Below are 25,827 nucleotides of genomic sequence, written 5' to 3' on the forward strand. Positions count from 1 at the left end.
CTGCATGTAGACATATGAACTGATAAGAATATATATATATATATATATATATACACACACTCAACAGAATCAATCAGTCACACTATAATGAGTTCTTTCAATATTCTGATCAAAATAGATGAGCAAAATCCCTTAAAAAATTGAGTTGCACATTGAGACCAAAATTTAACTTACAAAACATCATCAAAAGGCAAACAGAGCTTCAAAATTAAAAACATTAGGGTCCGAAGGCTTGAACAACATAAACTCTGTGCCGTGGTAGTCTCACAGGTGTAAGTTACAATGCACGTATCCAGGAGTATTTCTAAAAAGTTTCATACAACCGTATTCGATGAAGCTTTAATATATAAGGAAATGATAGTTGATGTGACTTCCAACTTCTTGTCTTCCATTGATGTACGAGGATGAGTCCGGAGTACCTACACCCTCAAACCCAGCACCGATTGCCAAAGCTTAGAAATTTGGAAAATATACAATCTTGATACTTCATCTATTTGGAAATCTCCCTATGCGCCTCCGTTAAGAGGGGGAGGGGGAACAAACTCATAATCACCTGGACAGGATTGCTTAGGAAGGTGTGTGTCTTCCAAGTATGAAGACCCTGTCAAAGTTTGAAGGCCAAAACGTCCAAGATTCAAGAAGACTCGTCTAGTCTTTTGCCTTGGAGCTGGACCCAGCAGATATATAGGCCAAATTGTCAACCTGTGAGATTACATGTTATTGGCTTGGATTAATTTTGTAATAGAAAAAGGATTAAATTTTACAAGTTGAATCAGCCAAGCCCTGTAGTTCCATACACACATTCTCTTACCTCTTAAGTGAGCGCAAGCTGTGAATTACTAAAGAAAAGGGGATCACCCTGTCAAAAGGAAAGGGGAGGTTAATAACCATCGATATCATTTCTAAAGAACTGGAGCATGGTAAACACAACAAAATGAGTTTTGTAAGACTTGCTTGCTGAAAATTAATTTTAGGCTAAAGCTTCAATGTAAATTAAATCACAAGTCATCTGAGAGTTTCTTTGTTCATCATTAAATCACACATTAACAACTCATTCATACAACAATCTGCAATCACATGGATTTTGAATTCTTGCTCCTCTCTTGTAACAAAGAACCATTCAGCAGACACCAGAAAAAGGCACTTAGAATTACTTACGTCGAGAATGAAGATAGGCGATGCATCAGTTTGTCCTCCAAGGTTTCAGGCTCTTTGTTGGAGTCGTCATGAAACCTATTGGCTGCCAACGTTGGTGCTTTCTCCATGGAGAGATGGAATGGAGACTGAGGGGGTTCCAATTGGTCTTGGAAAAGCACAAGTTTAGAAGAGCTCTTTGGGACACCAGGGAATCTAAAGGTAGGTAGGTACTCGGGAGGGTAGTCAGAGACTTACTCATAGGGAACAGCCGGAAAGAATAAGGACATGTACAATTAGGAAAAAAGGAAATGTAGGAAAGTGCCTAGAGACAGAATGGAAGGAGGGGAAGAGAGAGCTCTGTTCTAAGAAGAAGATGGTTTGATCCCTTTGTTCGCTTATGTAATGGCTTTCATATCACTTACAGGTCTGACTTGATGCAATCTTATGAAGTCAAAGCCAGTGTTCATGCAACAGCCGCTTCCACAACAAACCTCTCCACCTGTAGGATGTAAGAAAAGATCATGTATATACATTGTGTTAAATTTGTTTACAGTGTTTGTCAAATCATACTTATTTGTGAAAATTTCATATAGTCACAGCCTTTTAAAGTATGTAGTTCCTTCTATGATAAAAAAATTCCAAGTAATTTTGCTTCTCTTTGCTTTCTTTTCTATACAGTAACCAAATCATCATATTGCTCAGGTGGCACTGATAGATAGCCTGAAGTGCTACTCTGAGCCACTCTCATCACAACCATGACCAGGCCTATAGATTATTGTGAAGCAATAAAACATCAAATATTTATGCTTGCAATATCATAATTTCCTAGTTTTGACAATTTCTGATAGGGAACGTTCTGGCACCTCCGACGTAACAACTTGTCACGGCCTTAGCTGGAATTGCCTAAGGCGTGAGGCACCCTTGCGGCAAAGACGCGAACTTAGCTTGCGTTGCCTAAGTCGCGCTTCGCCCTTGCGATTTGCGTCCGCAAAGATCAGCCAACTTGCAACCTCTCGTAGATCCCGAAGGACCTGTAAAAAGAGAAAGTTGATTAGTTCGAAGAACGAGCGACGGACAAGTCCCGACGTCTCGCGAAAAGAGGAAGCTTTACAAGCAATTCAGCAAGCACCTTGCGTGCACAAGAGAAATGAGGGAGAGGGAGAAAACAAAGCCTTTAGAAGGTTGAACGAATAGTTGCAAGTCCACAAACAACTACTCACCGGGTGCCGGACGCGACAACAAGTTCTCATCAAAGTAATGTGCGAACTTACGAAAGATTGTTCAACGCCCGACACTATACCGAAGCCCCATCCAGCCTTGTGCCACCCGGGTGGTTCCAAGGGGCTGAGATGGCTGACGTTTTGTGAGCGAAGGCGGACTGTAGAAAACAGCCCGTGGCACACGAAAACGGAGCTGTTTTGCTCGGTTCGGTGAGCGGTCGCTTTGTAGCGTTGCAACTTGTTCGAACTTATATTTTTACAAGCAAAATGACTCAAAACCATGACAAAACATGCTGCCAAGCAGCTGTACATGAAGATGAGAGCGACGAACGGTTCGTTGAACGGAGTTGTTGCAATATCATAATTTCCTAGTTTTGACAATTTCTAATAGGGAACGTTCTGGCACTTCCGACGCAACAACTGGCAGACACCTCAGAGCGAACGTGACGCCTCAGAGCCGACGTAGCTCTTCGGCCTGACGAGGCACCTCGGAGTAAATAGGACATACGCGCGTAGAGTAGACGATTCTCGCACCGCCGAGGACGCACGGGCAGTGCCGCACAACACGGAACCATGTAGCCTGACCCATGCCGCATGGATTGTACGGGTCGACCGCCTAAGACATTGGCAGCCATTAACGAATCACGTACGATCGGTCCAACAATAGGTATAAAAGCCGACCCCCTGGCCAATGCTAGGGAAGCTCAAACACTAAACAACACCCTAAAACTCCACCTTACACTGACTTCAACTTCAGAGAGGCCAAGCGGGAACCCCTAACTTCGGCCTGTGTACAGGATTCCGGCGCAGGAAGGCCCAACATGGAAAAGCTGACTCCCAGCCCTAACTTGGGTCGGCCGAGCAGACAGCGCCCCAACCCAACCTGGCACCGAACCCCCTCGACTCTAGAATCCGCCGAGGACGACCTCGTGTTCTCGGATCGAACCAAGCCATGCTGACCCCCCGGGCCACGGTACAACAATTTCCATCCCGTATGTACTTGCATGGCATACGTTTTGTTCTCTCCAAGGTCTCAATAAACAAAGGAAGTGTTCATCTTATGTTGATAAAGAAAATTGTTTGTAGTGCTAACTTGCTTACCAGGCCCAACATACAAAAGTTCCTGCAGCATTGAAGGGGGCCTCCGGAGGAGAATGAAGGATTGCTGAAAGCGATCAAATTCTTGCTGCTGCAGAAGGAGACTTTGTCAGTCACAAACACGAGATGAAGATTCTTCTACTGAACACGGTTACTTGCAGTTGCTTCGGCGTCAAGAGGGGCGCAGCAGATGACTTATTAACTGGAGAAGAAGAGAAGCGCCGTTGCCTGACGTCAGAGCTCACAACGAAGGACAAAAGGGCTCGGAGGGGTGAAAATTCTGCCTATGAGGTTTCGAGAGGACAAGCGTAAGGATCATTAGGGAAAGGGCTAGGTTTAGGGCTCGACGTTGGAGGGAAAGGAAGAAAACGCCAATAGAGGGGCAAGATGAATGAGGGCTGGGCTAATGACGAGGGAGATTCCGAAAGGCTCGTCGTAGGAGACCGAGAGGGGAGAGGGAAATTAGGGTCTTCGGGATCGAGGAACATTAGAGTTTCATTATCGTAGTCGGACAAAGGCGAAGGGGCCGGGGAAGGAGATGTAAGAGGAGCACCCAGAAGGTTCGACAGGACCTGGTTTCGTCTTGTGGTTCGAATTCGGATGCTGATAATCAGATTCTCGGGTCCGACCCAATAATATCCGAACAGAATACTGCACAGTGTACAGCAAAGATGGAACCAAGTAATGGGTCTGAAAGCCTGAACCCCTGCTCCATTTCGAACGTAGATCCGTTAAGGAGGACGGACTAATTGATTGACCACCACGCTCGGAAATGGGTTTTAACCCGACACGAAAGTTAGCCTCGGCTTAGTATTAGGCTAAACAGCTTAAACGGTGTTGGGTTCCTGTATCATTGAAATGACATATCGAAGGTAACAATTTATGTTTATTGTTAAGCTCCGATAAATTAGGTTTGGGAGGCATTAGAACTCATTGAAGTAATATAATTTTTATATTTTTCAAACACAATAAAAAAAAGAATCCATAACGACTATCTGACAGTTTTGATTTGTCGATAAATAATCCACAAAAGTAGTCCACCAGCTTAACGTGGCCTATTAAGGCTCGTATCTGTCAGCTTCGATTAATTACACGTGAGAAGAAGTGGAAGCCCTTTGTGTGTGCATTATAAGTGGCACGCAAAACTGGAAAGTACCTAATGATTTAACATGTTTGACATTGTCAATTTCTGGATCTCAACCAAATACAAACTAATCGTGTTACACGTGAGAGGAATTGTACCTCTATTATAAATATTTTACCCATGACAAGCGTACGGGATCCAATCATGAGACAGGTATTTTTCGGGTGCCGTTAAATTAGTACCGTCAAGTGGTGACCCTTCTCTACAATGATCCATGGCTTACCCCATAAATAACTCCTGCATTCGTACCCAACTCCCCAAAATATAACAAAAGCAAAGGTACGTCCGAGACGATACGAGCCAAGTGACGGAGGGTGCAGTTTGGGGTGGTCCCCTTAGGTTAATTCCCATTCCCAATTCCTTCTAATTTGTGCAAGTTGTCTGTTTATATAAACCCGCGAGAAGGAAATGGAAAGCTCATCTGAACGTTCGTTTTTAGGGGAAGCTCTCGAAATTGCTTTCGTCTCCCTTTCTTTCTTTCTTTGGATCGAGAACGAAAGAAACCTTTGTGGTTGATGATGATCGCCGCAGAGAAGGAAGGAATCGCCGAAGACGCCGGAGACCCGGCGGCGGCAGATCCCCCGGCCGCCTCGCCTTCTCCTCCGCTGCTCTCCCAAAGCCGACGTCTCCATAATTTCTCGTTCCCGACTCTCAGCTGGCGTGGCCAGCGCTTCCTCCGCTGCTCCAAAGTTTCCGACGTCGCCACAACCGAGCCCGCTAGATCGGCCGATCAGGACCACCGGACCTCCCAGATGAAATCTTCCCCGCAGAGGCCGTTGCCGGTCGCCCGGGATCCGAAGGAGGAGGCGAGAAGAGGGAGGGAAGGAAAGGAGGCGGACAAGGCATCCTCTTGTGCGGCTACTGTGGCAGAGGCCACAAGACCCTGGAACTTGAGGACGAGAAGGGCCGCTTGTAATTTCCCAGCTGACCGGTACGGTAATCATGGTTCTATTTATGGGGCTACGGCGATGGAGACGATTGATCCTCCGATGAAGACGGTGAGGCTGCAATCGGATGAGTCGAAGAAGGGTGGGATGGAGAAGTTCTCGATCTCTCTGTCTCGTTCGGAGATTGAGGAGGACTTTTTCGCTATCAAAGGGACGAAGCCCTCTCGGCGACCAAAGAAAAGGGCTAAGATTGTTCAGCGAGAACTAGACGTAAGAGATTCTACTTGGAGAAATATATTTTTTTTTCATTTGATCTTTAATCGACTTCTTCCTTTTGGTAATCATTCGATCATTTCTTTGTGCTTTCTGTCCTATTAATTAATTTCTGATTCCCCATCGCCCATGGATTCATCTGCAGTCACTTTTCCCTGGTTTGTCGTTGTCAGAAATAACCCCCGACTCGTACGAAGTTGTTGAATAAGGTCGTGCAAAATCCTTTCTGGTAGTAGTACATCCACAAAGACAATGTCTTTTTCAATTATATTTGAATTTTCAAGCTAGAAGCTACAATTGCTTTCCTGCAGAGCTTGAAGAACCTGATGAAGAGAGGCGCCTTTCCGGGAAAACCCTTAAGGTTTTCAATTGCTGCCTAATCCTGTACGCTTGTAATCATGGCAATTTGGTTATGTAGCACACCTTGTTACTCTGTAAATTATACGGTTAGATTAAATGATGATGATGATTATTATTATATTTTTTGTCTACGCTGCAAGACTGCCGTTTCAATCTATTTCTTTATTAGCTTTCTTTGAAATTTTAAAATTGTTTTGCTTTAACAGAAAACAGTATCATGGAACAGTTAGGAATCATGTATAATGTATTCCACTTCTTGTTCGATGAAATTTGTCTTTAGCTCTTTATAGTGTGAGTTCATACTCATTGGTACCGGAGTATCTATCTCATTGTTCAATTATTTCAGAAGAGTCGCAGAGATTAGGAATGAGGCCATTATCAAAGATGCTAGATGGTAAGAATGTTTTCCTAGTGGGTTCGTTTTAATCTAAGACAATTCTCTAACGTTGAGGATGTAGTTTTCTTTCGTGAATTTTCTTTCTTCTGATGCCCTCAAGCCAAGTTCATTATTAGAAACTTGGGATATTCAAACTTGTGATGCTAATCTCCATGATGATATCTTGCAAACTGAAAATGCTCAAGATATTTTATTGTATTTGCTCATGAGTAGACATGGTAAGTAATTTATTAGGAAGATTAATCAATGGAATGCCAATTATTTGTTACTATGTAATTATGGGTCACAGCCAGAGGAACAGGTACTAGCACTTAAATGAAAACTATTAGTGAAAAGGAAAATTACCATTACCTTGGGGTCTAGGATCTGAATGCTTTGTCTTTGTTGCCGAGTGACACCTAGTGGGATTGTTGGTTCTGTGTTATAATGATTTATATGACTGCCTTATTCATTCTTACAAACTCATTGTTGCTTCAGTATTTTGAAGGTGAGGGTTGCTCTAATGTCTAGCTTTCTTACTAGTGCATGTTCAAGTTCTTTTGTTTTTATGGCTTTCTTCAGTTGGGCTCAACTCGGATTGTAAATGGACATTATTTAAAGATGCTTGTCAAGAATTATTGAAGTTCAGGTGATTGACTTTTGATATTGAGTTTTTTAATATTGAGTTTGCTATATTGTGTTTTAGTAGTTCTAGCTTCTAATATACAGTTTTTTTGGGAAAGTTCAAAAAAAAAAGAGGAATACTCTTGTCCGGATCCATCTCTTTCTTCCCTGTTGCAGGTACAAAAGTAATTAAATTTCCTGAGGTCTAATTATGAATGTGCTACACACACCACACACACACAAAAAGGCCATAGTTTTCAAACTCCCATGATACCTATATTTTAGTGCACCTTCTTGATGCTATTCACTAAATTTATTGTTTTCTTGTGGAGCTATTCTCTGCTTCCAAGGAAAATTAGTTTCTCTGACATTACAGAAAACTTTCTTAATTCGATTCCAGGGATTGACAACTTGCTGTTGCAGCATTTCGAAACCAGGTGAATGGACCAAAGTTTTGTGGAATGAGAAGAAGAAAAGAGCTAAAGAATACTTGTATAAATATTCACAATGGTCATAGCAGGAAATATGCTGTAAGCATGAAAACTCATCTTGAATACTGATGGGAAATACTGTGTTTTTTGTTTTTTTTTCACACATGATAAGCGGTGAGTATAGGATTCCATCCCATGACTTTTTCTTTTTTTTTTATCAATAGTCAAGGATTATTATTATTAACCTCCATCTTAACATAGAATTTGGGACATGCTTCCAACAGGGATCATAGTGCAAAGTGATGGAGATTTATTTTGAAGTGTCATTGCATGCATAGCATCGGATTGGCAGCAAAGATCTAATTTGAGTGACCGCAACAACTCAAGGTGGGTTTCGGACTACAGATGGGCTTATAATGATGGGCCACTCCCCGTTTTGCATTGGGCTAAACACCGGCATCTCGCGCTATTCGTTACCCTCAGCACGTGACGGTTGCCCGTGTCTTGAAGCAGCATGCGGCCATGGGAGACGGCGCAGGGTAGTAGGGATTAGCGACTGCTCTCCACCGCCATGGCAGCAGCTGGTTCTCCTCCTCTCGTCGGCGCATCCCCGCTCCTTTCCCTCCTTCCACCACCCGGAAAACGGTCCGCGATGCCCCGAGCCGCCGTCTCTGCCTCCGCCTCCGCGAGAGCCAAGGCCTGCTCGTACCAGCTGAGGGAAGGGCAATTTCGCCGTTTCCACCGCCTGCCCTCTGGCCTGGCCATAGAGGTCATCTTCCAGGAGGCTCAGGCCGCGGCTGCGGCAGAAGAAGGTCTCCGGAATCCGCCGCTGGTTTTCATCCATGGGAGCTTCCACGCGGCCTGGTGCTGGGTCGAGCATTGGCTGCCTTTCTTTTCCGACTCCGGTTACGACTGCTACGCCCTCAGTCTCTTGGGTCAGGTAAATCACCTGCGGTGTTGCTTGAATGATGTGCTTTTCGACAAGTTGAGATTTCGTTTCGGTTCTTGCTATCATGAATTACGTTATTTTCCTGAAAGTGTTCATGAAAACAGCTTCTTTTTTTAGTAAGAGGAACATCAGTGAATAGATTCACAATGTGAATGCTGGATGGAGTGCAACTGGTATTTTGTTGTGCTTGTGTCTTTAATATTGAATCTTTTCGTGTAGAATAGACAAGAATGGGATAGTTCGGAGGATGATCCCATCACATATCCTTATTGTCCTTGAAACCATCCCTCTGTTCGGGCTACTCGTTACTTAGATAAATCAATTTCTAGTAATTTATAAAATCTAGATAATTCTAGGTTCTTTTGGGATGCATATACTTCCATGAGCAACTAATTGCCATTTCTTTATGGATTATTGTATTCTCACTGCCAACGGAAAATTCTGGTGCTCATTTATAATGACTGGCAACATATGCCCAAAGATCTTGTACAGCTTAATAACTCGTCACATGTGCTGATTATGTTCACTTTTTTTTACATTGTCAGGGTGAAAGTGATGTTCCATCAGGGGCGGCAGCTGGTACTCTTAAGGTGATTTCTCGTAATATATGTTTTTTTTAAAATTAGTTTAATGCAAACTTATTAGGGCCAATAAAAATCTTTGCAGTAGACACATACAAGTGACGTAGCTGATTTTATCCGAAAAGAAGTCAGATCACCACCTGTTTTAATTGGGCATTCATTTGGTGGCCTCATTGTTCAGTCTTATATTTCAAACATGACATATAGCTACTCCTCCGAACAACCATCTCTTTCTGGTTTGTACACACCTCACTCCATGCTAAATTTCCTGATCTTTTTTTAACTGGTGACTGTCAATTGTAGAGAATCTCGTTGCACATCCACTGCTTGCAGGAGCTGTACTTGTATGTTCTGTGCCTCCTACAGGCAACAGGTAAATATCCGAAGCAGCTACGTTGTCATCTAATCTACTTGTGAATTTTTTTAATTGTTCATGTGAAACTATGTGACTTGTCTTTTGATTCTTTCTGTCTCCAGTGGTCTTGTCTGGCGATATCTTTTAACAAAGCCAATTGCAGCTATCAAGGTATGACATGTCTAATTAATCTGCCACATTTATGCATTCTGTATGCGCATATCATAAATTTATCTGAAGTGATGATGCAGTTATATTATCATATTGTCTTACCATTTTAGTTGATTGTGACCTTGTGTGGTGATCTTACCTTTCTTTTGTTAGACCAAAGGATATTGCCGTCATGGAAGTAATGGGTTGCATTAACCTTTTATCGGCTCCTTAATTACACTACGTTCAAATACAACTGACTTGTCATATTTTTAGAATTACCTAAACCATGGAACCTTAATGTTCAAGACTGCATGTCCCGAAACCCTTGTGATATCTTTTTAGCAACCTTAGTGCTGTCCGTTTTACTTAAGTTACAATATGCACATGTATACACATCTTATGCAGGTTTTCCAGATGTAGCCTGTGCATTCATAAAATTGCTTAAAGCAAATGCTTTATGAATGGACAGTGAAAATTATTTGTAGTTTAACTACTACATCATATATTCCATGGATAGTAGTTGTCTTCTTCATGGCTTTAGTTTTGGTGCTGAACTGGTTTTTAATTATTTTGCCTTGTTTACCAGGTGACACTCAGCTTGGCTGCCAAAGCTTTTGCAAATTCATTGCCACTGTGCAAAGAAACATTTTTCTCATCGACAATGGAGGATCACCTTGTATTAAAGTGTGTACATGTTTGAACTATTATTGGCAAATTTAAAATTGCATCATTCAGTTAACATTTCATTTGACTGCATGATTAAAATAATTCCTGCATATTGGATAATGTTTGTTTACTTATATTTTCAAGTTTGTAGTAATTCAAGTCTCCAATTTCATGAAAGAAAAACCTCTAATTTGCTTAATTCATTAACCTACAAAATACACACGGTCATATGCCCAAAGGAGTCTCATTTCTCTTCGACAATGGAAGATTACCTTGTCTGAAATTGTGTACATGTTTAAACTATTATTGACAAATTTCAAATTGCATCATTTTTGGTAACATTTCATTTGACTAGGGTATCTTTGTGCAAGTTTGTAAGTTATCTTTGTGTACAAAGCAGTAGATAGCATCAAGTGTTAACATGGCTTAATATGGATTGTTCCAATGAATCTTTCCATGTAAATTTCTTGGAAATACTTGAAACTGGTATTTGTGTAAACATACTTGAAACTAATATTTTGTGTTGACATACTTGAAACTAGTATTTTGTGTAAACATGCATCATTTAGTTGTCAGTGTAGGATAAAAATTGAATAAAATATATATTACAAAGGATTAGAGAGCGAGTCTTGGCACAATGGAAAAGTTGTTACCTTTGTGACTTGAGTGACCAGCCTTCATATTATGGCTATGACATCTTGCAAGGGTAAGACTGCATTTATTTGCCCTCCCAAAGCCGTATATTGATGGAAAAGGAGAGAAGAGAGGTAAAATTGTAGAGAGAGAGAGAGAGAGAGAGAATAAACAATGGATCCCTGTTACCTGAGTTCTTAAGCCTTAAACTTTGAGTTTAAGATTGAATACATCTTTAGACAGAACATTTACCTGAGTTACGACAAGGGAGATTATGGATGATCCAAATTTCATGTGGGATTCCAAGAGTATGTATCTTTAGATCCAGTCAAAAAACTCTGGAATGTTGATCTTTATGCAACTTAAACTATTGGGTTTCAGCCAAAACTTTTATATCGACCATAAATACAGTACCTTAACCAATATGTGTCTAGTATGATAGGCACTAGGCATTCACTTGTAAAACGGGTATGCACCACCAATACATCAATGCTCGACTGTTACTGTAGCATACTGTCAATATCTGAATGGACATGTAGGCCACAAGCATAATACAGGGATGCATGACTTTGTATTGTTCCTACCATGTATGCCTGCACTGTCCACAACATGTTTCTGATGTCTGATGTAGCATGCCTGGCACATGACTGGACTTGTACAACTTGGCTCAACATTCTACTACCGATCTTCTATGCCATTTCTTTTACAGCATTGCCATAGTTGTAAGAGAGAAAAATAATAATGACGAATTCTAAAGTGAATATTGGATTATGGACATGTATAGCAACACTGACAAATGCACACAAACAAATTCTCACACACAGGAAAACCATCTCCTTAGACACAAGGAGAAAAAATTATCATGATATCATAATATTACTATTTTGGACAATCAATTAAGCATAAGCATAATGACAAGCTTAGAGTAATATGCATAATAGACAATATATGTTTGTTAACTTTTAAATTGGTTTCATGATTTCTTGGTTGTCTATATTCTTGTTGAATTCAAGTTCTACAAAGAATAGGAATATCAGTCATTTATCAGTAATGTAAATTTCTGACACTTCTTCTGCTGCTAGTTCCGTATTGTAATTTGGCACAGTATTACAGGTATCAGGAGCTCATGAAAGCCAGCTCAAAGCTACCACTATTTGACCTGAGGAAGCTTAATGCATCATTACCTGTATCTCCACCAGCAAAAGGCACAGTGAAGCTCCTTATAATGGGTGCAAGTGATGACTTTATAGTTGTGAGTTATTAGATCTGTGTATGTTATTCTGTTGAAGGATGTTAATTTTTGTTTCCTGTTTTATAAAACTTTACTAACTCGAACAGGAAATCGTATGAAGGATCATGTTACTTCGCAATAACTCAGGATCTAATCACATAGAGATGAGAAATTTGATTCCTGTAAATTCAATGGGATGAATTGCATTGATAAGAAAAAGAACAAAGGTGAACGGTGATTGGATTGATCAGAAAATAGAATCCTATTGGGAGTTTGTTGCATGGACTCGATCGTATATTGATAATTAAGTGAATGTTACCCTGGAGATGCTCTGAAGAAACAACTTCACAATGATGATGATAGGTTAGAAACACATTATTACACAAGAAGTGCTTTGTAATTAATCTGTTCTGAATTTATATTTTCATTCTATGATTGGTTAGGAGGACATAACAGTGAAATTTTGGCTTATGATCCTGGTTATCTGTAGCCTTGAATAATCTTTTTAAGAGTTAAGGAAAACAAAGAAAATTTGTGACTTGTCATACTAGTAACATATTAAGTTGAATCCATTATGTTTTTATAAGTAAAGCTTCCTAATTGCAGGACACAGAAGGGCTCCAGGAGACGGCTAGGTTTTATGGTGTACAAGCAGTTTGCGTGGAAGGGGTCGCCCATGATATGATGCTAGACTCTAGGTGGGAGAAAGGTGCACAAACGTTTCTATCATGGTTGCAGGAATTGCAAAGAGATCAGATTTCTTGATTCTTTTGATGAATCTTCAGAAGCTTCTTCATCTCAGTGCACTGAGAGAATCTTCTAAAAAAATGTAACTATTGGAAGTTTTGCCTCAATGTACCTCTTAAAATGTGCTCAACCCCCTCAGCCAAACTATTATTGTTCCTTTGTTGTTTCATGTGTGGTAATGACAGTTGAAAATTTCCATGACTAGTATACTTTCAAACCTCGAGCTGCAATCTCTAGTCGCCGACATGTTTATCATGATCGAGGTTGGTTTTTGCTAAAATAAGGTTATTTAGAGTAGACACCTGTTTTATTGAGTTTGCTATTTGCTTGCATTTATGCTATATAAGATTATTGTTGGGTGTATGCGTGGGGCTGTATGGGAAAGTTATTTCTCTTTAATATTTTTATGCTATATATATATATATATATATATATATATATATATATATATATATATATATATGTGTATATGTATATATATATGTATATGTATATATATATGTATATGTATATATGTATATATATATGTATATATATATGTATATGTATATATATATATATATGTATATATATATATATATATATATATATATGTATGTATATATATATGTATGTATATATATATATATATATAAGCTAATTCTTAATTGGCTCTTTCAATTTTCACCAAACAAATTAATAATTCTTTTTAACAATTTCTTCACCTAAAAATTAATAAATTGAACATTTAACGCTCTTATAAACGATAATGCCAAACGGGTGCTGTGGAAAATGTCTCGGTTTCTAAAGGTTGTGCAAAAGATGTGAAAGCTGCTGCGGACTTTTAACACATCGTCCTGTGTAAGTGTATGCAAGTAATGGGGTCATTTTCCATGCATTACGCTATCGAAAATGACATTTAGGTGGCAAGACGAACCCCACCCCGAAATGTTTCATATACACACACGGGACCCACTCAATAATAAGTCTATGGGAAGTCCTGTCGCTCGTGCTTGCCTCTTTCCATTCAATCCACCTGAATAAAAGCAATCATTCATCAAATTAGATGTGGATGAAGCGAGTTTGATACGCAGCAGTTGGTGGCTAGTCATGGCAGAATTGTGAGAGCTCAATTTCCAATTGCATCTCTCTGTACAATAAAGAGAACGGCTAGCTAGTGTGGAATTCTGCAAATATTTTTCGTTGAGATTCACCAAACTGGACTCTTTTTTTCATCAAATTCTCAAGCACTACATGCATGTCTTACGGGTGTAATAAGCCCTTCCCACCAGAATAAGATTGTGGGCAACTTGTTCAGACATTTGACTGGTGTGTAGGACAGACGAGCAGAATAAGTACTTCTAAACTCATGAACATGATTAAAACCCAAGAAGACAAGTCGTTACTATTCACCTTCTAATTATTTCTTTCCCGTCAGTTTATACTACAGTAACAGTCAAGCATTCTCTTACTTGACCAATAAATTAAGGTTAGGACGTTATGATGCTATTTGAGACTAGTGACTTAGAGCCCTACTCAAGTATCGACTTCGATAAAATCATCGGACCAACTCACTAATCGATAGTATTCATGATACTATCAAATATATTATTAAAATATTAAAAGGATCATGATAATTTTATCATGATTTATATTTTTAATAATATTTTTTTTCTAATAATGATAATACATATGGATCGATTTGGGATTATGACCTGCATGCTTACTGTTGGGAAATTTTCTACAGGCCATTCCGCCTCAACTCTCCACAGTGGCTTGCAAAATGCTATATTATGAATCCGACGGTTCTGGTGGACGTTCTCGGGGAGGACCGAGGAGGGCCCGCATGAGATGCAGTGACCCGAGCAGGAGGTGCCGCGTGCCCCGCTTAATTTCTAGATGCTGCTGATACGGTTCATATACCTCACGGCTTCACGTTGGAATTGCCAGGATATATAGGGGATCTTCCGGGGAAGTCTTTCCCTCCCCCGCCTCCCATCCATTTCTTCGTTAATCCCTCTTTCTGATTCCGATATAGGAGTCTGCTATTCCGCATCCATGGGGGAGTTTGCGCCTATCCTCCCTTTCGTGGAAATGGACCCCGACTTGGAGCTGATGAGGCAGCTTGCAGAGCTCGACGGGTGTGCTACGGAGAGCCCAAGCATGGGATTGTTGATGGACTACTCCGATGATTACTACTTGCCTCATCAGCCATACTTCTCGGTGCCATTTATGGATGACTCGTCCGGTGTGCCTGCGGAATACCAAAAGCCGGTCGCGGAGCCGCCGCCTGTGGGCCCTACCGAAGAACAGAGTCATGGAGCCAGCAAAAGGAAGGCGATCGCAGCACCCGATACAAGTTCCGTGAACTGTGCAGGTCTCTGCTCGGTCACGAGGAGGAAGAAGAATGTATGTAAGGTTGTATCTCGTAGCGAACGGTTTGATTGTTTGCATACGATGGATGACATGGAGATTATACCTGTCTAAGGTTGCCTTATTTTCTACCGAAGCTCGGCTTTCAGGGCTCGGAGAGTGGGAAGACACACAAAAGCAATTCGAAGGAGGTGGTTCACGTGAGGGCGAGAAGAGGGCAAGCCACTGACAGCCACAGCCTAGCCGAGAGGGTACGTAAGCAAACACTAACATGACTGCATTTGATAGATCATCTTATTCGCGTATGTGCCAACGGTTCTTGCCGTACGTAAAGATTAAATGTAACTTTTCGCTTGAGACAAACTTGTTTTACTAACAGACTAAATTCATTAGGATGTAACACTTGAGATATGGTATCAGGTGAGAAGGAAGAAGATCAATGAAAGAATGCGATGCTTACAAGACCTTGTTCCTGGATGTTACAAGGTACTCCGGGCGATGGCTTAGTTACCAAGGTTTCGGTTATTTCCTCCTCGGTTCTCTGAAATAAACCCATGTCCTTTGCAGACGATGGGCATGGCAGGGGTGCTGGATGAGATAATCAACTATGTGCAGTCACTGCAGAACCAAGTTGAGGTAAGCCATCTCTCGCTCCTCAAACTTTCGTCTTTCTTCGCAATCGATCGGCACAATTTAGATATCTAATTCTTGGTGTTGACGATACAGTTTCTTTCCATGAGACTTTCGGCCGCCAGCTCTTTTTATGACTACGGCATGGGAGTCGAAGCGATCACAACAAATCAGGTGAACCCTTGCACGGAACATTTAAATTGCCTGTTCATGTGCAATGTCGATAGGGGAGGAGCTTGTTCTTGTTCTTATGCTGCCTAAGCTAATAGAACAGTCGAAGGACTGTTCCTTCACGAAATCTGGCGTAGATAGAGTCCAGTTTGAATGGTCGGAGAGGGGAAGATTCTCACCGTCTTGTCAGTTTTCGGCTATACTAAGAATCCTATGTGAAGGAAGTTGAATTAGTTCCGAAATCACCAAACACCTAAATGCTGAAAAGTGAACTTATGGAGGTTGTGAATCCTCAAATCTTGCGAGTATCCATAGGAGGAAGCATAACTGGACCTGAAGCTGAATGGACACGGCACAACTCTTCTGTGGCCTAGCAAACACCATGGAAGATGGGGCTTGTACGATACGCACATAGTTCTCGATCATGCTTTATTCTCTTTCATGTATCCTTAAGCCAAAAGTATTAAAGAAAGAAGATCCGTGGAAGATGTTAAGTAGAGAAAAAAAAGGCACAACAGCACTTTGCCTTAATAGAAAAAGAAAAAAAAAATAGAATATATATATATATATATATGATGAAATGTTTGAAATGTCAATATGTTTATCTGTGACGGAGGTCAATAATTGGAGGGATCATCATGTCATGTTTGTTTCTCATGATTGTGCAGGCAGAAGCATACGAAGCTTGCTCGAGTGGCAGAGAAGGTGGCGAGGGAGGGATATGGGGATTGCAGTAGACTGGTCGATGCCTCCTTTTTGACACAGCTGCATGCATGCTTTCGGCTCTTGGCTTTGCCATGTCTCTGACTACATACATTGCACCTCTCACTCCCTTCCCAAATCCAGCTCAGGAAGTGTGTGCCCCGGCAGGCACCCATGCATGGCGCACGTGCATATGGGCTATATGCTCTCCCTACGCACATGTGTGGGGCTCAGCCAAATACGAACACAACCCAATCTGTTCCTTTCTTTCCTTTGTCGTCTTGTCAGTCTATCATTGTAGTCGATCTCTCTGTCGGTTTCATCTGATTGTGTTTCATCTTCTTTCTTGTCATCGTCGTTCTCCACCCACCCACGACCGCCCTCTCTCTCTCTCTCTAAATAAATATATACATATATAATAAAAAATTAATAGATTAAATAGTATCGAATCGATGATAAAATACAAAACAAACATATGTAATCTAACCTGATTCAAATTACGACACAAATATTGTTCCTAAATCTATGAAAAGAAAAAAAATTTAATAAAAATTTTAAATTATACAGCAATAAGGGAGTCGATAATGATTTTTCCGAAGAAAATCTAAAAATTTATTCAAATATAATAAAACAGAAAATTACATAATTATTTCTATTGACCAAAGTTGACCTGTTGATTAGTTAACGTCTCTTCTTTCTCTTATCGGTTATTGTCGAGAGCACATGGCCGGTCGGCGACGGAGATCGACGACCGGACTTTGGAAACGAGGACTAGAAACTTTGGTCGATTTTGGGTGATGAAGTGAGACTTCACACAGCCTTTCAAGTCTTCCTGCTCTCTTCCTTGCGTCTTCTTTCCCACTTCCTTCTCTCTGCCGTTCCGCCCAAAGCTCTATTTATTGGAGCGAGGGAAGATGGAGGGTTCGCTACCCGCGAGCGGAGAGGTACGGCTGCATATGGGCGGTCTGCGGCGAGCAGCACGCGGGCGGCTGCAGCGATGGACACTGCGGCAGGGAGCATAGTGGACGGGGCGGCACGAGTGCAGGCGCGCGGGCCGCGGTGAGGAAGACAGCACTCTGTTGTCGCTGCTCCAACACCGTACATCATGAATGCAATTCCAGACCTATTCATTAATCCTGGAGACCGAGTCAAGAGAGCGTCAACATGCTATTTTGGCCTACACTAGAATCCAAAGCATGAGGTCTTATTCACATAAGAGCACCACGCCATGTTGTCTTTCTTTCCAGGAATACTGTAACTCGAACTTTTTGGAACATCTTTAATTTGTGGTACTCTTAGCTTGAGAGTAGTTGATATGCCAGAAATGGTTAATTAATTTATCCTTGGCATGCACAATAAAGCCTTTGTATAATATGCAGCGTAATATTTCATGTAATGCGAAGCTTTGGGTCATTTTCGCAACAAAATTTTCTTGCCAACGTGGTGTTGATTGATCATATGATCGGAGACTAATGTTGTATCATCGGAAACCGGTTGCGCTGATCCATCAATAGCTTGTCACCTTTGTGTCAATTAAAGCCTATTTTATGCTTTGCAAAGGCCCATTAAGCTTCGCGTTCGTGGAACTCTTGCCGTGCCGATTAAATTCACAGCAAAAGCTGGTTATAATGCGAAGCACTCCCAAGGCATTGGATGTATGAGCTACTCTGCGTTGTCCTTTTTACCTCTCATCGTTATCCCTGCTCACCTAAAAGACATGTATAATCTTTGCATCGACGAAGCAGTAAAAGATCCTCTTCGCTATCGATCCGTCTCGCACGTCACACGTGATTGGTATTTGGATCCATATCATTTCATAACATGGTGATCTCGGAAAACAAAGCAACAGGGTTGCCCTTCGTTGCAGTCGGTCTTACCAAACGGTAAAGCGAGCACAATTCTGATGGAAACCGATGTTGAATTGCATCCGAGGGAACTTCCACCTCCTCTAGAGAAAGGACACCAATGCACACTAATGTTTTCATTACATAAAGGACACCGATGTACGCTAAGAACAATATTTTAAGCCGCGTCGTTAATTGCTGTCACCGAGAGCTACATCTATAAAGCCACTATTTCGAATCCAATAGGAAAGGATGGATCGGGATAAGAGTGAGAGGTCTTGTTGTTAGGTGAGCCAATGTACTGCTTCACGGAGCAATTAGTGTCGGCAGGAATGTTCTTGGGGACCCCAAACTTTGTTCTTGTCGATATACTTGAGGCGGCAGAGGCTTTCTGCATCATAAAAACATTATATCGTAGGGAACGTACGTGTTGCGTTTGCATTCGTTGGTACTGCGCTCACGACCTTTTCCTAGTGGGTAGAATTCAGTCGGGATTGGTATGAAGGGTAAGGGGATGAGGAGATCCAGCGGAGTCCGCTCCATACTCCAACTTTGTTTATCCGAATGACCCAAACTTCCATTCGTCGATCCAAATTCGTTCCTTGGATTGTAATATCCCTACGAACGCCTTATTTAATGCTGACTTCCTTGGAGTTGGATGAGACACAGAGAAGGTCCCAGAAGAACAATCTCCGGTGTCTGTGCCACTCCTTCCTCCTACATATATTAATACTCGTCTTTCCACGTCGTTCTGTCATCACTGATGATCTTATTCATTTTACACACTGTTAATTTACAGCGACATGTACGCTCGAGATATTTTAGCTCGAAATGGAGGAGAACCTTACCTTCCTTCAGGATTTAGATTTAACCCCACCGATGAAGAGCTCATCACTTGCTATTTGACCCGCAAGGTAACAGATATGTGGTTTGTGGCCAGAAACAATGCTGATGACGATCTTAATAAGTGCGAGCCTCGGGATCTGCCGGGTACTCACTCATGATTTTCTCATTCATGCACTCTGTTGTTCTTTAAGATAAATCCTAGCTTTTAATTTCTTCTCCGAAGCATTTCGACTCCATGACACACTCATGCGTAGTAAGGAATTACTGCCTACTCGGTGTTTTGCTGATGTCCTCTGCAGGGAAGGCCAGGCCGTGGGGAGAAACAGTGTTACTTCTTCAGCATGAAGGATCGCAAGAAGCCGACGGGGCTGCGGACCAATCGAGCCACGGATTCCGGCTACTGGAAGGCCACCGGGAAAGACAAAGAGATCTTTCGCCGTGGAGTGTCGGTTGGCATGAAAAAGACCTTGGTGTTCTACAAAGGACGGGCTCCCAGGGGTGAGAAGACCAACTGGGTGATGCACGAATATAGTCTCCAAAGCGAGTTCCCCCACCGATCTACAAAGGTCACTAGGCAATCAACGCACCACCACATCGCAACGGTCTCATGTTCCTCGTGAGTCGACTAACTGGTATCTTCTTCGCAGGATGAAAGGGTGGTGTATGGGGTGTTCAGGAAGAGCTGCACCGGCAACACGTATGCATCCACTGATGGAATCCGCATGCACCGGGACTGCCCCACTCAACGAGCTAGGAGGCCTGGGCGCATCCATCTTAAACGATCTCATTAACACCTCAAACTCTCATTACGCTTCGCAAGCTAATGATCAGATCCACATCAATCACAAGGCGGATTTGTCCACGAATTGGTTCTTGTCCGGATCAGAGGCCACCAGCCAACCTTTGCTCCCATGCTTTTCGGGGATCATAGGCTCTGCGGCGTTCTCACCAAGCCCAGCTATTCCGAGGACTTTGCCGCTGATCAATGGCAATCATCCGCGACGGGTAGCTGATTTGAACTCTTCTGCAGAGGGTACTTCATTAGGAATCGAATCCAAGTTGAGCTTCCCTGCCTCTTCCAACGAAGTGGCGGAGGGTTCACAAGAACCAGAACCAATTTGGCAAGGAATTGTTTGAAGAAAAACTATATTAACCATCAAGATTCAAGAGCCCCTTGACATAAGATTGGTTGGAGTCACTGGCAGGAAACAAGTGTAAAAAAATGTGCCACTCTCGAAGAACCAAAGCTACTGTAACCTCATTTCCCTTTTCTAATAGCTCATGTATGCGGTAGTGGTTTCAAGGTGCAAGTGTGGCAATCGTAGTTACCCGCTTCGCAATTGGTATATCGATGGCAACGTAAGCTCGAAGCTGGCATCGATCTGTGCATCGTTTATGGCGTCTAAGTTCGACTCAAATGTAGTTTCTGCTCTCAGTCAACGTACACATAGATATTGTATTTTGCATACAAATAATAAAGGAGGGGAAAAAAAGGAGGTTGGACAGAAGAAGTTGAACACGTAATCAAAGCCAGCTTGAATATCCCGAAGTCGCTAATTTATGGGGGGAAGAAATGTGACTGTCGGATGCATCCGATACGAGATCAATCGAACTAATCGATATATTACAGCAGCAATCCATGATCAAGAAGAGTAGTATGAAATTTGAGTCCGGAAGGGCAGCGACCGGCACCCAGAAATGAGACGAAGAAAAACGAGGTTTGTCTAACTATATATGAGCTTTCAAGCCGATTACATAACGCAACTGTGGTCAGCTTCAACTCAGAGCTGAAATGCTAAACCTACACAGCTAGTTACGCGACCATTGGTGTCAAGGGAGCCAAACCTTAGGCACGATCGAGGTCAATCATAGTTATCCCGGAACAAGTCTTGATCATGTTTAACACCTTACGATCGTACGGTTTAGGTGCCTCCTCCTTGGACGAAACACCGGCGCGCAGCACAGCTGGGGAGGGAGTCAAAACCCTTGGGCTCAAGATGAACATGCCGTACAGGCCAGCTACGTGCGACGTGGTAATAATAGTCGTACTGGTAGTACACGGCCTGACTGGGAGGGAAAAGCTCATTTGGACGTACTGGTTTTCCCCTAAATTTGCATGCATTTAGACGTGTGCCTGATGCTCTCTTGGCGACACAAGGATGCCTCGGCCGAACACGGGAGGTTCCAGAATGCTCAGGTGATTGGATTCGGTGCGACCCACGGCTGGGAACCAATGAATGAGAGAGGTGGCCATCTCGTGCTTCATCTCAGCCGCAGTTGATTCGTCGTAGGGAGTATATAATAAAGGGGAAGACAATTTTGATGGAGATCGATGGATCCATCAATCTCGGAACATAAAAGGATCTCATCGCAAGTGGAGTTCATTGAAAACAAAGAACTTGGCGGATGAATCGACCATTTACGGTAAATTGAAAACAACATGGTATCGGGGGACATCCATCGCATGTTTCATGTCTATTCCAATACATCCGTTTGCCTTTAAGAGAATCCTTAGGATATGAATCTTGGTACCTTAATTTGATTTCTCCTGTTAACAGATCATGGACAAGGAAATGCACCGAGGTTTTACGTCGTCGGTGCATTCCCCCTTGGGCGACACACGCTACATGCCTAATATTCCTCTTCTTTATTGGACAGACATGACAAAGTTTGCTTTCTCCTCTTTAAAGGCCCGAGAGGGAGGGGAGGTTCTTTTGGGGTCCTACGTATTATTGTGAACTTATGCAGCGCGAGGAACAACGATGATTTCGCTTCTAATAGAGCCACTCGATGAATAATTTAAGATGGACACCACCATGTCCTCAAAGAAATAGGCCTCCGATTTGGTTCGCACAATGGACAGAATCGGATCTACCAACTCAATTACGTTCACAGAAAAGCTTAATAGTAACCCTCCCCTACTGGGAAGAGAAATAATAATACTAACAAAAATAATAATAATAAAACAAGAAAAACAGATAGTAGAGAGACTCACAAGCTCTTGTTGGTTTTGTTAGTAATATTTGTAATTGTTTCGATTTTTCCCTTCGCTCTCGGCACGATTCACGTGAAACACGGAGCAACGAGCTCTTGTAATGATTATAATTCGTCTGGAGTCAACAAGGAGGCTGCAGGATAACTCCCATCATTTTCCAGTGCATGCATCCTTGGGGATTTAGCCGCTCTCGTCCAACTCATCCATTATTATAGGTCACGTATGACGTCACCCGCGTCGCGACGGAGCTCAACTGCGCGTGAGGTAGAACGGGACGGACGTCACGCCGGATCCTACATCCACCGTCCATTCCCTGGAAGCCCAAGCTGAGCCGTCCATGTTTCCCATCAGAAAACCGCTTGCTACGCACCGTAGGGCGCCCACGGTCCCCGAAACCGGACTGGGGCTGCCTGTTCCGGAATTCCACCCCCCCCACCCCTAACACAACGTCGAGGCGAGCTCTCCGTGCGGACGACCGCACCCGAAGCGTGGAGCCGTCCACAAGTCTCCTCCGCAAGATGTGGGGACGTGGGCTCACCGTTAAGCGTGGCCGCCACACGCCATCTCCGTTTCATCTCCTCCGCCACCGCCCCCGGGTCATCGAATCTCTCCCCCTCACCTGAAATACCCGAGATGCCCCTGTCAACATCATCAGTTTGCGGTGTGGTAAGATACGTAAATCTTGGCCGAGGGAAGGGGTTTTGGTGAACGTGAGCAAAGTGCCATGTTGCTTGTGGGAGGAAACCGCTTATCGTTTCCAGTGCTTCAGAAACCGCAGCAGCACCACCCCACTTTCCGAGCTTTATATAGCTCCCCTCCCTCCTCCGCCATCCTCGCTCCTCCACCCCCCGCCCCGTCTCCATCCTCTTCCATTGACTTGTATCACTCCATCGCATTCGGTGCTTTTTTATGTTCTGTTTTCTGTTCTACTTCTTCTGGTGTTTCTGCTAGCCGGCTGTAGTCTAGTTCTAGTTGCCTGTTGAGAAGAGATTGCGGTAGCATACGAGTTGTCAGCGCAAGATGCGGATGAGCTGCAATGGATGTCGAGTCCTGCGGAAAGGCTGCAGCGACGGGTGCACCATCCGCCCCTGCCTGCAGTGGATCAAGAGCCCCGAAGCGCAGGCCAACGCCACCGTCTTCCTTGCCAAGTTCTACGGCCGCGCAGGACTCGCCAACCTTATCGACGCTGGCCCCGAGCACCTCCGCCCTGGTATATATTTCTTTGTTTCTTATATCATGATGATGATTGAACTCCAGTAAAGGATGGGAATTCATAGGGTTATGCTTGTGTTCCTCTCACAGCTATATTCCAGTCGCTGTTGTACGAGGCCTGTGGGCGGATCGTGAACCCGATATATGGTTCTGTGGGCTTACTCTGGTCCGGCAGCTGGCAGCTCTGCCAGGCGGCCGTTGAGGCGGTGCTCAAGGGGGCGCCCGTCACCCAGATCTCCTCTGATTCCGCTGCCGCTGCCGCTGCTGTTCCGGCGTTCAAGGCCTACGACATCCGCCACGTGGCCAAGAAGTCCGACGCCGCTGCCGTTCCAGGAGGTCTCCACAGTGTCGCGGCCAGATCCCGCACCCGGTTCAAGCGCTCAGCCGTCGGGCCAGCTGCTCTGTCTGCGGGGGGGCTTGCCGTCTCGGAGCCGGGGTTCTTCCGCCGGGCGGAGAGCCATGATTCGGAGGAGAGCCGCGAGAACGGGAGCGCGTTCTCGGGGGAGACGGCGGAGCGGTCGCACGTGAGCCAGGGGGAGCCGGACGCGGAACCCGCCGACGTGGGGCTCGATCTGAGGCTGGGGCTGGAGCCGGAAAACCGGAACGGGGGAGGAGTCGCAGGGGGCGAGCCGGCTGTAGTACCGCAGATGGAGAGGCGGAAAGCATGGGCGGCAGACGCGTGCCGAGTGGAGTTGGGCCTCAGCTTGGTTGCGTGAAGCGAGCGAGCTCGCGTTTGGACCCGTGCTCTTGACCATGTGCCGCTCGCAGCAGCAGCGAGGCACCATCAGTTTGACGGTGGCAATGGCTCTGCGATTGTCTCTTCTGCCGTTGTTTCCATGCGTCGTGTACTATACATGCGTACTATCTATATAAGACATGCCCATTTTTCATCTGCGTGTTACGGTTCGTCCCTACATAGTTTCTAATGCGAACTGGCGGTTTGTGTGATCAACAGGAGAACTGCTGATGGCAAACGTGCTCGCCGTTGCTTGCGGATGCAATTGGTCTTTTGCTAAAATTCTAAACCTCTCACTCGCTCTCTCCAGCTCACCTCCAGTGCGCAAGTAACATCATGTATGGTAAGAAGAGAACGCTCGGATGCACGCATGTAGTCTCCGTCCACCGCCCTTGTGTTCGCGGTTGCTTATTCCACGATATGGATCGAAAGGATGAAACTGGCGACATATCTGTAATAGCTCAGCATCTGCAGTTGGACGCTAGTAATTAATCCAGTAGATTTCATGCGATATCGTTTGTGTGAGAATATACGGTGAAGGTCTGTCTATATTTGTTACCTTTAAAGAGGGAATGTATCATCTAATTCATGGTTACATCTCGCAGCAGCAGTTCGCACTTCATGCAGGAAATATATAGTTAAAGCCAATATAATGGAAGACTTCACGGAATTGGTGAATACAATGCAAACTTGTAGAATCAAACAGAGGCGCTGTGACTTGTATTAATGGTGAGATACGTAGAAGCAGGAGGATGGAGAAGGGCGGCCGAGGCTAAGATCTAGCAAGTATCTTTTTTCTTTTCTTCGAGGCAGCGGCTTCGAGGGTTCACTGCAATTAGCAAATTAAGCTTCCCGAAGAGGAAGAGGATAAGAGAGAGACCGTATTCCATTACAAAGGAGCAACAGTGAGGGCAAGGCAGATGGAAACCGTGATAAAAATCCCTGTCACGATTAATTAGAATAAGAAAAGAGAGACAGAGGGTGTGGTGTCAGATGTCAGCAGGCACGCTTGGTGCTGATGGTCGAGTGCAGAAGAAAATTAGGAATATAACAATACAAAATGGCAAGTGCTATCGTAATCATCATTGCCAAGTTGGTGATGATTTTTATTTTTTCTCCTGAGCAGGAGAAGCATACTTTTTATGATTCAGCTTAATCGGACAGTATATCTGCAGGTAATTCTTGCATTTTGGTTGATGAGTGCTCCCATTTTTTACTTTTCTCCTGCTGCTGCTCTCTCCATTTGTGAAGGTAATATGGAGCGGTGGATGCCTTGTTTAATTACAAGTACCGACGATAGAAAAAGAAACCCACCACCATCCATCTAATTTTATACAGATTGGAGTAGACACACACACACATCATCGGTGACGCAGAGTCAGGATCAAAGGTTTAGATTATTCGCATGTGGGTGGGATCCGCCGCACTCTCAAGTTCTTGCTTAATCAATCAAGCAAACGCTCTTCCAGAGATC

The 25,827-nt window shown here is 43.4% G+C and overlaps 5 protein-coding genes and 1 pseudogene across 10 annotated transcripts; 5 read left to right on the forward strand and 1 right to left on the reverse strand.

Moving 5' to 3' along the window:
• Positions 1-132: 132 nt before the first annotated feature.
• LOC135650098 (uncharacterized) lies at positions 133-4,015 on the reverse strand. The gene is made up of 5 exons (XM_065169231.1): positions 3,459-4,015; positions 1,159-1,636; positions 812-859; positions 554-702; positions 133-419 (listed from the first exon to the last, which is right to left on the reverse strand). Exons 2-5 carry the CDS (start codon positions 1,263-1,265, stop codon positions 340-342), a joined length of 384 nt encoding a protein of 127 aa, XP_065025303.1. The 5' UTR covers positions 1,266-1,636; positions 3,459-4,015; the 3' UTR covers positions 133-339.
• Positions 4,016-4,887: 872 nt separating this feature from the next.
• On the forward strand, positions 4,888-7,213 carry LOC103996587 (uncharacterized). 3 transcript variants are annotated; one of them, XR_010501399.1, is made up of 5 exons: positions 4,888-4,938; positions 5,039-5,756; positions 5,905-5,968; positions 6,071-6,120; positions 7,078-7,213. XR_010501399.1 is itself a non-coding variant. In XM_065168629.1 (4 exons), the coding sequence occupies exons 2-3, from the start codon at positions 5,115-5,117 to the stop codon at positions 5,965-5,967; spliced, it is 705 nt and encodes a 234-aa protein (XP_065024701.1). In that variant the 5' UTR covers positions 4,888-4,938; positions 5,039-5,114; the 3' UTR covers positions 5,968-5,988; positions 6,071-6,237. The 3 variants fall into 3 exon arrangements, 2 of the variants coding, with proteins under 2 accessions (XP_065024701.1, XP_065024700.1); XM_065168629.1 differs by lacking the exon at positions 7,078-7,213 and having other exon boundaries at positions 5,905-5,988; positions 6,071-6,237; XM_065168628.1 differs by lacking the exon at positions 7,078-7,213 and having other exon boundaries at positions 4,889-4,938; positions 6,071-6,237.
• Positions 7,214-7,797: 584 nt separating this feature from the next.
• LOC135649799 (uncharacterized) lies at positions 7,798-13,066 on the forward strand. Of its 3 annotated transcripts, none has more exons than XM_065168626.1 (9): positions 7,798-7,937; positions 8,064-8,490; positions 9,045-9,089; positions 9,169-9,316; positions 9,384-9,453; positions 9,558-9,606; positions 10,175-10,272; positions 12,001-12,139; positions 12,725-13,066. In XM_065168626.1, the coding sequence occupies exons 2-9, from the start codon at positions 8,122-8,124 to the stop codon at positions 12,881-12,883; spliced, it is 1,077 nt and encodes a 358-aa protein (XP_065024698.1). In that variant the 5' UTR covers positions 7,798-7,937; positions 8,064-8,121; the 3' UTR covers positions 12,884-13,066. The 3 variants fall into 3 exon arrangements, 2 of the variants coding, with proteins under 2 accessions (XP_065024698.1, XP_065024699.1); XM_065168627.1 differs by having other exon boundaries at positions 7,835-7,937; positions 8,034-8,490; XR_010501398.1 differs by lacking the exon at positions 7,798-7,937 and adding an exon at positions 12,226-12,481 and having other exon boundaries at positions 8,109-8,490; positions 12,725-12,857.
• Positions 13,067-14,684: 1,618 nt separating this feature from the next.
• Positions 14,685-16,366, forward strand: LOC135648988 (transcription factor BEE 1-like). 2 transcript variants are annotated; one of them, XM_065167054.1, is made up of 5 exons: positions 14,685-15,262; positions 15,367-15,468; positions 15,638-15,703; positions 15,785-15,853; positions 15,944-16,366. In XM_065167054.1, the coding sequence occupies exons 1-5, from the start codon at positions 14,903-14,905 to the stop codon at positions 16,106-16,108; spliced, it is 762 nt and encodes a 253-aa protein (XP_065023126.1). In that variant the 5' UTR covers positions 14,685-14,902; the 3' UTR covers positions 16,109-16,366. The 2 variants fall into 2 exon arrangements, with proteins under 2 accessions (XP_065023126.1, XP_065023125.1); XM_065167053.1 differs by having other exon boundaries at positions 14,695-15,262; positions 15,355-15,468.
• A 3,001-nt stretch (positions 16,367-19,367) lies between these two features.
• Positions 19,368-20,610, forward strand: LOC135649965 (protein CUP-SHAPED COTYLEDON 2-like; annotated as a pseudogene).
• A 2,657-nt stretch (positions 20,611-23,267) lies between these two features.
• Positions 23,268-24,507, forward strand: LOC135648505 (LOB domain-containing protein 40-like). Its single transcript, XM_065166258.1, has 2 exons — positions 23,268-23,615; positions 23,708-24,507. Exons 1-2 carry the CDS (start codon positions 23,426-23,428, stop codon positions 24,331-24,333), a joined length of 816 nt encoding a protein of 271 aa, XP_065022330.1. The 5' UTR covers positions 23,268-23,425; the 3' UTR covers positions 24,334-24,507.
• The last annotated feature ends 1,320 nt before the right edge of the window (positions 24,508-25,827 follow it).

This window comes from Musa acuminata, chromosome BXJ3-9, assembly GCF_036884655.1.
Source record: "Musa acuminata AAA Group cultivar baxijiao chromosome BXJ3-9, Cavendish_Baxijiao_AAA, whole genome shotgun sequence".
Lineage (NCBI taxonomy): Eukaryota > Viridiplantae > Streptophyta > Magnoliopsida > Zingiberales > Musaceae > Musa > Musa acuminata.